This window comes from Triticum dicoccoides, chromosome 1A, assembly GCF_002162155.2.
Source record: "Triticum dicoccoides isolate Atlit2015 ecotype Zavitan chromosome 1A, WEW_v2.0, whole genome shotgun sequence".
Taxonomy (NCBI): Eukaryota; Viridiplantae; Streptophyta; class Magnoliopsida; order Poales; family Poaceae; genus Triticum; species Triticum dicoccoides.
The window spans coordinates 236,575,914-236,588,602 of record NC_041380.1 but is presented as its reverse complement, the minus strand read 5'-3'; the positions used below and the strand labels follow the sequence as shown (position 1 = coordinate 236,588,602).

The 12,689-nt window shown below is 41.2% G+C and overlaps 1 protein-coding gene across 2 annotated transcripts; it reads left to right on the top strand.

Moving 5' to 3' along the window:
* The first annotated feature begins 870 nt into the window (after positions 1-870).
* LOC119267391 (carbon catabolite repressor protein 4 homolog 1-like) lies at positions 871-11,318 on the top strand. Of its 2 annotated transcripts, none has more exons than XM_037548784.1 (13): positions 871-1,061; positions 1,326-1,627; positions 5,317-6,073; positions 6,547-6,633; positions 6,718-6,801; positions 6,876-6,962; positions 7,040-7,126; positions 9,497-9,550; positions 9,632-9,723; positions 9,815-9,929; positions 10,006-10,156; positions 10,287-10,440; positions 10,845-11,318. In XM_037548784.1, the coding sequence occupies exons 2-12, from the start codon at positions 1,470-1,472 to the stop codon at positions 10,430-10,432; spliced, it is 1,818 nt and encodes a 605-aa protein (XP_037404681.1). In that variant the 5' UTR covers positions 871-1,061; positions 1,326-1,469; the 3' UTR covers positions 10,433-10,440; positions 10,845-11,318. The 2 variants fall into 2 exon arrangements, with proteins under 2 accessions (XP_037404681.1, XP_037404673.1); XM_037548776.1 differs by having other exon boundaries at positions 10,834-11,318.
* Positions 11,319-12,689: the final 1,371 nt, after the last annotated feature.

Here is a 12,689-nt window from a genome sequence, read left to right as displayed (position 1 = left end):
TGATACGAGATGCAAAATCATCACAATTGTGCACTCTATTTGGTCATCGCGGAACCGATGGACACACAATGAAGTTGGCTATGATCCGGTGCAGGCGATCAAAGGAGTGCATGAAGCCCTAGCCATACTTGACATCCCTTCGTGAATTCAAATGCAGGGGGGCCAAGGTTGGAAACCACCGGAGGCAGGATGTATCACCATCAACACATATGGCTCTATTATTCTTGATGCTCTGTCGGGGGGAGCGGGAGGCGTGGCCCGGTCTCACCTAGCTTTTATTGGTGCATGGAGTAAGCCATTGCCGGGAGTCTCCGATCCTTTCGTGGCAGAAGTGCTGGCAATGAGAGAAGGGATGATTTTTGCCCACCTACGAGGATTCTCACACGTGATCATGGAGGTCGACTACCTCGATCTCGTTAATCTCTGGAAATCGCGCCAAGATACACGCTCTATTGCAGCGCCTATCTTACAAGAGTTGGAGAATATAGTACCTTCCTTTTCTTCTTTTTCGGTTCATCATGTTGGTAGGAACCTGAATTTTCCGGCACATACTTGTGCACAACGTGCTTTTACGCTGGAGGGAACAGACAAGTGGGTGGATCAATATCCAGATTTTCTTATTAGCAGCCTACGGGCAGATTGTAACCGGATGTTAGTTCGATGAATAAAATCTCCATACGATGCAAAAAAAAATCTACTAGAATGTTTATACTCTCGTTGCAACGCACGACAATTATATAATCAAAGAAAAAAAAAGCAAGGCAGTCACAATCCCGTGAAAAGAAAAACAAGGCAGTGACGATGGGCCATTAGGGGGCTCGGCCCAAGGAGAGGAAGGAGTGATGAAGCATGTCCTAAAAAAAAATGTTTATGCTTCTGCTCCCAAATCCACCGCACCATCCCGGAGTCCCTCGCCGCCGAAACCCCTTCCCTCCCCCTCCTACCGAAGCGCGACTGCCATCTCGAAGCGGAGGAGCTCGCGCGGTTCTCTCCTGATCTTCCTCCTCCGATCCCTTCTGCCGCTGCTGGTGTGGCGTGGCTCGACGCGATTCATTTTGTTGGTAAGGAAGCCCTAGCTTTGCTCGGACTGCTCTTCGTTTTTTCTTCTTCTCCGGTTTCCTCTTGGCCGCGAGCAATCGAATCCAGCCAGATCTCTTTATTCGAGATTTGTCTCAGTTAACCCCGTTCCATCCCATCGGTAGGGTGGACTATGAAGGCGCGGCGGGCGCATCCGCCCACCCATGTATTTTGGTCTCCATTTCGCGGAACTACGACTACAATTTTCGAGATCCCGAATTATACTACTAACAACAGTTTATTTTCAGAAAAAATTTGGGGGTTCAACTGAACCCCCATGCCCCGTGTTAAGCCCGCCCCCATGAGGAGCTGGAGCTGGTGCTGGTGCCGGTGCTGGTGCTAGTGCTGGGGCTGTAGGGAAGAGCGCAGCAGAGGAGGAGCAGGGGTGGAGGATGCTGAACGTGGTACGGGTGCACCTGCCGTCGGAGATCCCGATTGTGGGGTGTGAGATCACCCCGTATGTGCTGCTGCGTCTGCCCAATGGGGCCATCTCCACCGAAGACGTACCTGAGACCGCGGCTGTTGATGGTCACTTCATGCGATACAGATGGTGAGCGAGCAGCTCGTGACTCTGACTTTTGGTTCAATAGGATATGCATTGTGGAATGATTAGTTCCGCTTGTGCGTTAGTACTAGTTAATTCTGTTAAAAGAAGGGTCTTTTAGTATTGATCAGATTGCTATATGCTTAACTACTTGCTAAACTCAGGAAAGTCCTGTTCTTCTTAGTTCCTGAATATATGAAGCACAACCGTGTCAATTCGGAGCATCGATCGCTCTAACAAGCCAATTTCGTGTTTTTGTAAATGAATGGAAACACAGAGAATATTAAATGTCAATGGTTGCCTTTGAGACATAACTAGATTGTTGAGTTGGAGACGTAGAACAGTTTTCAGGACTCAGAAGTTGTATCTTAATTCACTTACAGATAAAACTATTGAGTCTATGATATATTAAGCCACCACATGGGATAACGTAGAATGGTTATAAGAATAACTGAGTAATTCATCAAGCAAGTCAATATGCTGTCTGATTTTGGTTGTGCTTAGAGCTCTTGACAGTTAGATAGGATCGTAAGAGTCGTAATGGAGATGAAGCCTGCTTGGCTTGTAGAATGCTATCAATCATTGGGCAATAATGGTCCTATCCATCTTGGGTGGAATAGGAGCATTGTAAAATTTTGGGATTGCACTGGATCATATAAATAATTTTGTAGAGATAGCTATTCCACAAGTGCTATCAGTCTGTTCACTTGGGGTCACATGATTCTTAGACTGATACAATCCTTGAGCTGAACAGCACTTGTTGAACAAAGAGGCTGCTTGATTGTACACTGAATTTTGACGCCTCTGGAGCTCAAAAAGGATTATTATATGTACTTCTTTTGAAGTACTGCATATTAAAATTGGTTGCATATTAGGTTCAGCTGCAAGTTACTTTACTTGCTTACGGTTAGTGAGAGATTGAACACACATTCCATTATTTTTGTTTTGTTGACTACACGTGTCCTTCTCTTTTGTTTGATCTCTTACTGTCCTTGTCACTCCCACACCCCACCTTATCCATATTCTTCCTTTGTTGTAACAAATCTGTATCTCTACTACTTAAAAAAAATGTAAGGTTCCATCTTTCATCACTTCTCTTCCCACCACCCCTCCGTCCAACCTTCCCCGTATGACAATCAATCATCTTAATTTACTTACCTTATGAACCAATTCCACTTCAGTTTACTTACCAAACTTCTCATCAAACTATAAGGTAAATCATGGCAGGATTTGATAAATATACTAGAATATTTATATCCTGTTGCAACACACAGGCACTGTCCTAGTTACTGTTTTATTTATGTAAAAACACTTATAACATATATCTTAGCAGTGTATCATAGCGAATGTATTGTAAGTAAATTTGAAGAACTAACATAATGCTCGAGTGTTCTAAAAAATGATCTATAGGCAGTGTACGAGGATGCGGTGCCCTACCTGTTGCTTACAAGCTGTGTGTATGCCACATATACAATTGGCAATACAATCACTACCAGCTGGGTGTCCGGACGATTACCTGTTATTGAATATATATAATATTGCTGTGCATTACTCATTACACTCTTGCTTGGATGGTTAATCATTTCATCATGTCCATTGTTTGTCATGTCAAGTAGGTCTAAATTGCATTGTTTATAAGGTGTCCCACCTTTGACGCTTAGTCGACGCTTAGGCAGCAAGGCACCCAGTGCCTTGCAAGTGTGCCCGCTTTAGGCGTTTAGGCGTCCACCTTAGGCGCTTAGGCATCAGGGCGGATGGTGCTCGCCTTAGGTCGCCTTATAAACAATGCTAAATTGCATCAATTGGATGCTATATGTTGAGAATTTAGTATTGCACACTTATGAAGATAGCGGAGCTAGTCCGTTAACACATGTAGATTCATTGGTTTGCTTTTTATTAGCCGCTTCCTCGTACACTGCCTATAGACAATTTTTTAGAAGACTGACACATTATGTCAGTTCTTCAAATCTACTTACAATAAACTCACTAGTCACTATGTTACACTGCTAAGATATATGTTATAAGTGTTTTAAGATAAATAAAATATTATTTTGTTACAACACAAACCAAATCTTTTTTTTTTACACAGATAGTCCCTCCGCCCTGAAATACTTGTCGCAGAAATGGATCTATCTAGAACTAAAAATATGTCTAGATGCATCCATTTTTGCGACAAGTAATTTGGGATGGAGGGAGTAAAATATTAGTATTGCCCACCAAATCTATTTTTTTTGTATGCTTTCATTTTGTTTGCTTTTCAGTCGCTAGTTTGACAGAACCACATGTAATATGTACAATTGTGCACCATAAAAAAATCATGCAAAAATATGTGTCCTGTGCGCAAAATACAAGTGGTTGTAGTTGTATTATAAAAGAAATCAATTTATCTGTTGTTTTTTGCGCAGGGTTTATTTGATCATATTTTTGAATGATCTTTTTTTGCTGGTGTCCATGTTATAACAGTGTACATTTATGACCTGTTTTGAGAAGTTGCTCATCATGCTTTGTATCCGCTTTATGCTACATTTTGAGTTAATAAACGTGCCCTTCATAGAAAAAAACACATGCACAAGAAAACTTGATTTTTTCCCCTGATGTATTGCCAATTTTCTTCATCTTGCCTCATTATTTATAAGAAACTAGCAATGTGCCTGTGCGTTGCAACGGATCCAAAGTAGAATAATACATATTCACAAATTTGAAAGAAAACAGTCTAGTTTTGATATACATATATACTTACTTACTTACGAAGCCTTTTATCCCAAACAAGTTGGGGTAGGCTAGATATGAAACCCTTTCACGAGGACTTCCCAGGAGGTCACCCATCCTAGTACTACTCTCGCCCAAATGGGTTTCATACCCAAAAGACTGGCTAGTTTTTACGTTGGCTTGCCAAGCCTATCACAACCCTTAGATATGAAACCCTTTCACGAGGACTTCCTAGGAGGTCACCCATCCTAGTACTATTCTCGCTCAAATGGGTTTCATACCTATGGGACTGGCTAGTTTTTACGTTGGCTCGCCAAGCCTATCACAACCCTCCTCCTTTACCCGGGCTTGGGACCGGCTATGCCTAGAAGACATAGGCGGAGTTTTTGATATACATATATCACTAAAAATATATTATGTTTCACTCAAAATATATTTCTTGGGCTGTTTTGATGAGTTAAGGGAGGAATGTGGTTGGTTTCAAGATACTAAGGGGTTTTCTGTAAATTGGAGCAGAGAAGTGGGATATTGTTGCAAAAAGGCACAACTTACATCACAGTCGTTAGATGCAGATCTAGTGGCCAGAAATGACGGATGGCAGACACACCATCATCACCAACTGAGTCTTTTGTAGGAGTAGAGAAATTGGAGCAGAGAAGTGGGATATTGTTGCAAAAAGGCCATAACTTGCATCACAGTCGTTAGATGCAGATCTAATGGGCAGAAATGACGGATGGCAGACACACCATTATCACCAACTGAGTCTTTTATAGGAGTAGAGAAAATGTATTTTCCCAAAGTGCCCTAACAAACTGACATCCAAGGTGCTGTTAGCAAGTTACCATGAGCTGATACAACTTAAAATGAGCTCTTTAGGTGTTCTTTCGTGTCTTTACTTTTCGAGTCTTGTTCTCTCTTCATGGTATCTTACAGCTTTTGTGTATCTTACAACACATAGTTATACTGATTTGACTCTTCTCTTGAAGGTACCGCATACAAAGCGATCGGAAAGTTGCTATCTGCAGTGTACATCCAATGGAGCAAGCAACAATCCAGTGTCTAGGTTGTCTCAAGTCAAAAATACCTGCTGCTAAGAGCTACCATTGTTCTGCTAAGTGCTTCTCTGATGCGTGGCAGCACCACAAGGTTTTGCATGAGCGAGCTAGTAGTGCTTTAAATGAAAATGGAGTTGAAGAGGAGGAGCTATTTGGTAGATTTGGCAGTGGTAGTTCAGGGATTCTCAGTTCTGGGTCTGGCTCAATGTCAAATCTTGGACAGAGCCCTGGTGTTAATAATGGACCTGTTCCTTTGTATCCCTCGGGCTCTGACAAAAGCTCGGGTGAAACTTGGTTTGAAGTGGGACGCTCGCAGACATATACACCGACTGCAGATGATATTGGCCATGTTCTGAGATTTGAATGTGCAGCGGTGGATACAGAAAAGAAAGTACCAGCAGGACCTCCAACTTCAATTATGACGTCACGTGTGATTCCAGCACCAACCCCTACTCCACGCCGCCTTATCCAAGTGAATGGAGATGTTTTGGGTCACTTGGATATGGACAGCCAGAGTTCTTCTTTCGGGACATTCACAGTGCTGTCTTATAATATTCTTGCAGATGCATATGCTACAAGCGATGCATATAGCTACTGCCCAACATGGGCTCTTTCATGGACTTACCGGAGACAAAATTTGATGCGTGAAATTATTGGTTATCATGCTGACATCATATGTCTTCAGGAGGTATGATGTGATAACCTTTCTTGTCAATTTAATTTTTGTGTGACCTATGTTTCGCCTTTAGTTGCATCATATATTTGATTTAATGAACTGAGAAAGTCTCAATTGTTTGCATAATAAAAATATTGCATCCCGGTGCACTTATGCGTGACGACTCTGTTCAATAACCTACAATGTCTCTTATATACTCTTGTTAGCCTGTTTCATTTTTCATTTGGGTCGTCACTTGTTTTCCTTGTTTATAGGGACGTTGGATTTGAATTTATCATAGCTTGCCCATTGTTTAAGCTTTCAAAAATATCTCTGCATGATCGTTATGAACAGTTTCTTCTTTCTTGAAGGTGCTTATGATTATTCTCTTCTTTGCATGATTGCTTTCTTTATTTGAACTAATTTGCATATTAAAAATGCTAAAAATGAGAAGTGCCCTAAGATTATAAAAGGTGACAATTTAAGCAAAATGCTACTGGTTTCAGGTACAATTGAACCACTTTGAGGATTTTTTTGCACCTGAGTTTGATAAACATGGATATCAGGCGCTTTACAAGAAAAGGACAACAGAGGTATCTTTGACTTGCAGTTTATCGTCACAAATTGGTTAGATACCTTTCGTTGTCTTATTTGATTCTACTTCATTGTTGTCACAGGTGTATGCTGGAGTTCCTCATGCCATTGACGGTTGTGCTACTTTCTTCCGTAGAGACAGATTTTCACACGTAAAGAAATATGAGGTACCTCCACTGTACGTTGCAGCTACCTGCTGATTTGCAGCTATCTGATACTTCTTGTACTTGCTTGTGTGTAGGTCGAGTTCAATAAGGCTGCACAGTCTTTAACAGATGCGATTATTCCACCTGCACAAAAGAGGGTGGCTTTAAATCGATTGATTAAAGTAAGATTAATTTTAGAAGAGATTATATGCTATTGGATTCTGTACCGACTTCTTATTATCACACATTCTGTTTGAAGGATAACATTGCACTGATTGCGGTCTTAGAAGCCAAATTTGGCAACCAAGGAACTGAAAACCCTGGTAAAAGACAGCTCCTTTGTGTGGTACGTCAATACCCTTCTTTCTTTAGATGTGTATAAAGTAGCTATGCACTTACTAGATATGGCATTTTCATATGCATGTTTGTTAAAGGTCTACTTTTGGTCTATCAACTTCATTACCGTTCAATTTACACCCTAGACTCTCAGGACTGTTTGGGAGCTGGGTTCTCGAGTGGTGTTTGGAGAAGAGCAGGGCTGTCTCCAGATATTTGGGGGCTTGGAGCAAAAAGTAAAACAGAGCCCTAAATTTTGAGAAAAATCATATAACTGAAGAACCAAAGTAGATTTAGTCTCACTTAATTATTTAAGTTCAAATATATGTTATTTACTACAATAAATATAAATATATCAAATAGTAATGCTAAAAGAGTAAAGTTTGTGCTAAACTAATAAACTAACCTCATTTTGAAGCAACTACTTCGCAAATCTTGGATGCATGATAGCTTGACTATCTAACCCAAACAATTTGACTGCAAAGCAGAAGATGAAAAATACTGCACATGTACACAAAAGATGGAAATAACCAAATTGACATAAACAATATAAGATGTACTGATGGAAAAAGTGCTCTAATACTTACTAAAAAATATATTCAACAATGAAGTAGCCTACATTAGTAAGGCTTCATATTATGTGGAAAAGCACGAAAGGGCTTGAGCTGGCTAATTCCGTTCCGCTCAGCATCGGACAGCGCTACCGTGCAACTGTACAAGTCAGTGAGTGCCGTGAGGCGTGGCCGCCTGCACCTGCCGCCGTCGTCCAGTCTCCTGCATCCCTGCCCGAGTCCTCAAATTGCGAATCACCGATGCCGAGCAAATCCCTGCAATATACGATCGCTAATGGATCTAGTCAGTTGTGATTTGGGAAACTAACACGCTGATTTTGTGCGTGCATATGCGTAGGTTGATCGGTCGCTAATCGATCCAGACTGGTTGAATTGATGGGCCAATCAGGAGTATCGTGTGTTGGATCTTTCTTTCAGCACCGAGAAATAAACAGCACATGATCCCAGGCCTTGAAGTGGACCGTGTGCTGGGCCTGACCTATACCTATTGCCTGCTGGACTGGGGGGCCCCAAAAATTTGGGGGCCCTGTGCGGTCGGCCAATTTTGGCCACCCTTGTCAATGGACCTGGTGAGGAGGCTGCTTTATCGCCAACTTTGGCACTTCATTCTTTACTTAGCAGTAGCCCCACATTATTCAGGAAGCGCCCGTTTCTCTCTACCCTATCCTTGTCTGCGCTCTCTATTCCCTTTCCTCCTTCCTAGCTCTTAACACTAACACCTTTTCCTCCTTGGCCATCCTCTCTTCGCCTGCTCCCCACGTGTCAAAGCACTGTCTCTGAAACAGAAGAGGGGTGATGAAAGAGTTGTGAGCAGCGGAAGCTATAGCGGAGGCCATAGAGTGGCCAAGGAAGTGCCCAGTAGAGAATTGGGTGGCAAAACGTGTTGACATTTATCCCAGGCCACACAAAACCGCCCACAAATACTACTTTAGGACGTAATTTGAACATTTAGATAGTTGATGTGTAAATTAGACAGTTTTGAAGTACAGGTTGTATGTTAAAGTGTTAAACCAAGACAATAGCTAACGGATCAAAAATGGACCTTTTCCTATAATAGTAAATGTGTACGTGCGATACACGTTGATATCAGGGAGGAAATTAATTGCATGTTCATATTAGGTAGGATATCAGTTACCTGTTAACTATGTGATGATATTTGGTACTCCGTAAAGAAATATAAGAGTATGATATTAATTGCACGCTAGACATGTTGAGCGCTCACCATTGGAGCAATCTAGGTCATTGGATTGACATGGTTTGACGGCCAAGACTAATTGGATCTGCCCCTTTGGGTCTTTATATATTGGTATAGATATAGATATTTAGCTGTTGAACTGCTAGCAGTATAATGCAAAATAGCATGTGACATTATTTTTCTTGTTTAGTCACTACATTTAGGAATTAGAAGTTTTATATATGTAAGGATAAAGTAGTATATATACTACTCCCTCCGTCCCAAAATAAGTGTCTCAACTTTGTACTAAGTGAGACACTTATTTTGGGACGGAGGGAGTACCACATAGTAGTATATGAGACATGGGTGAACTATCATGATATATAGGATGACGTGGGTGTATATATACTACCATATATATGACTAATAAGTTGAGATGCATGGAAAGCATCTGTATGTCAATGATGGGTGCTTGGTAAAAGGCGCATCTTACTGCAAGTTCCCCCTTATAGCGCTGAGTTTATGATGTTAGTCCTTGACCTCTGTCATTATTCGTAGTGGTCCAGGCTTGAAAGCCTTTTAATGTTATGGGTGTCTCAATTTTTTATTCTTTTCAAATGTTTCCAATTTGCAGGCCAATACACATGTAAATGTCCACCAAGATCTCAAAGATGTCAAGCTATGGGAGGTCTGTATCATCACATTCTTTGTAGGCTAGAACTCGGCAACATCTGAAATATTCAGATTAACAGCAAGTATGGTTTTGCAGGTTCAAACACTTTTGAAAGGATTGGAAAAGATAGCTAACAGTGCGGACATTCCAATGTTGGTCTGTGGGGATTTCAATTCAATCCCTGGGAGGTGTGTATCAAGATCCCATCGGAGCAATATTTTTCATACTTATTTGTTTTCTCCAACTCTTAATCCCTTTGTGCTTCCTTTTGCCTTTCAGTACTCCACACGGGCTTCTTGCGATAGGCAAAGTTGATCAATTGCATCCAGATCTGGCCATTGACCCCCTTGGAATTTTACGCCCTGTGAGCAAGCTGACACATCAGCTTCCTCTGGTACAGTAAAACTACCATGACTTGTTTATCTTTCTCCTTTTCAACTGTTCTGACCAAAGGTTTTACTTGTTTATAGGTCAGTGCATATTCTTCATTTGCAAGGATGGTAGGTGTTGGTTATGATTTGGAGCACCAGCGGAGGAGGATGGACTCAGGAACAAATGAACCACTTTTCACAAATTGCACAAGAGATTTCACTGGTACTGTTGATTACATATTTTACACAGGTAGGTGCCTGATGCATTGTATTTGTATATTATGTTTGCATTTTTGATATCTCCATTATTCTGGAATAAGCATTTAGTACTGTGATATGTTTGATGATTGTCAGTTGCCATGTTTCCTTTCTTATTTCAGCGGATTCGTTGTCAGTGGAGTCTTTATTGGAGCTTCTGGATGAGGAGAGCTTAAGAAAAGACACTGCTCTCCCTTCACCTGAATGGTCATCAGATCACATAGCACTTTTAGCAGAATTCCGTTGCAAGCCTAGAATCAGACGATGATGCCTTAGGTATGTATCAACTAGAAGGACATCACAGCTCTCTAATTGCATTTCAGTAGCACTGTTGTTTTTAGCACAAACAGCATGGAGTTTACAAGATTGGGCAGCTGATTTTTTTTCTTCTAGTACTCCCATTGGTGTTTAAGTCGCCATTTGTGCAAACCCTTTGCATTTTTGTGATCATAAGTGAAACAAACGTTACAACACTGTTTCACTGCACCGTAATTTATCTGAAAGTAGACACGAGGCATCATTATTGTTGTACATTGCTTATGGCAGATTGGTTCTTCTGGATCTTGTTGCGAGCATAAACTTCTTTGCCTGTGAAAGTGTGAATTATGACATATGGGCACTATTGCGCTCTATCTTGATTCAACGATCAAGCTAACTGACTTTCTCTAGGTCGCATACAGATGGTCACATCAGCGTCCATGCTGGAGGTTTAACTTCCATGGTGGAAGGTGGAAGTTGAGGAGGGGCAGACGCGATCATATCGCCGGGGAAGCAGTCAATCAGTCTTAGGAAACAACCTTGGGAAAAGAGAGCCTCGTGTAGTGTTGATTATTACCCTTTTTACATTTCAACTTCATGATATTTAAGCTGCCCCTTGTAATATTATACTTTATATAGAAGAGAAATCCTTTTGAGAGAAATATTGATAATAGATTCTGACAGCCATGGCTAGATTTTTTAAGATCTTTTTTTCTCAGCTTGTCATTTTTATTTTGTTAGTGATTTTTCACTTGTTGTGGACTCGTATTTATTCCTACAAGCAGCTGGGACTAGTGCGTCTAACTGTTATGGAGTTGTATTAATGGTGGTGTGATGTAAATTCTAGGTATTTGTGTAGGTTTGGGGTTAGGGAATTTCATGATCAGTGGCATTGATGACTGTTTGGTACAAACATTTTTGTTATTATGTTAAAGCTAAAAACTCACACGCAAGCTTTTCTGCTGTTTTTTTGCTAGAGGGGTGCTTTTTTTGGATTTGTCAAATCTAAGGTCAAAACATGATCAGCCTGGGACACACCTAGTAGACGAACGAGTGCTCTCCTGAGCGGAAGAGAGGAGAGGCAGCATCAAAGAATAGAATGGAATGTGTGCTATCTTTAACGAACTCTAAATTCCATAGGCACAACCACATATCTAGCAAAGAGTGGCATGTAGCAACGCCACCAACTCTGGATAGGGGCCAACTACATGGACAGTTACTTACCTACACCCCATGCAACCTAGATCCCACTAGCGTGACACGTGATACACCGGGCTTTACACACATGTCACACATATCTGCACGTGGGCCCAATTACCGTACACCATAGGTCCACACGTGTACATCTTACACGATGCTCAAGCCTCACCACAAAGCTCCCTTTCTTGGGAGCTTAGTATTTGTAAAGATAAGCTAATTAATCTTATGCCACCTTGTCCTGCGTGTGTCACTGTTATGGATGCAATTTGATTGTATTGCAAGGGCCATGGGGCAAATATATATTTTTAGAAAAAAAAGAAAAAAAGCAAATGTATAGTATAAAAAACTTGAGGCACAAGAAAGGAAATTTAGCGTAATAACTACTTCTAGACAAATACTAATACTCCTTAACACCCCCCTGCCTCAAATGCAGAGTGCATGCAATAACATTCACATTTGAAGTGTAGTATTAGAAAAAAAAGATAATTCAAAATCCGTATCTTGAGAGTGTTATCATAGCATGAAGAGTCTTCAAAACCTGTAGAGTCAAGCCAAAGGGGATAACGAAGAAGATGACGTCAGAGGAAGACACCACATCAGTAGAAGATACAAGGCAAGTATCAATAGAAGATGTTTGTCAAAACAAGTTGGCACACCAAGAGAATGAGGCATTTCACACAAAATCATAGCCTAAGAAAACATGCGGCGAAAGAAGCTTGGCAGCAAGAGAATGGGCGTGGATAAAAAATGCCAAAAGAAGCCACAAAAATCCTACAGAAAACTACAAGGACCATGTAGGGCACAAAAGTTGTGTAGAAAGGATCAGGACCCGAAAAAGAGGTTGGCGGATAAAGTTTTGGTGATGACAGTGTCCTTGCAGCATCATTGGCTTTAGTTGCAGGAGGCTGATTGGCTTCAGTGGTGACAACCAGCGCGCATTCAGGATTGGCCTCAGATTGAGCTGATTCTTTAGTAGCGTTTGCATTAGTGTTGGGAAATGTAGCATGCAATTTCAAAAATTCCTACGATCGCGCAAGATCTATCTAGGAGATGCATATCAACAAGGG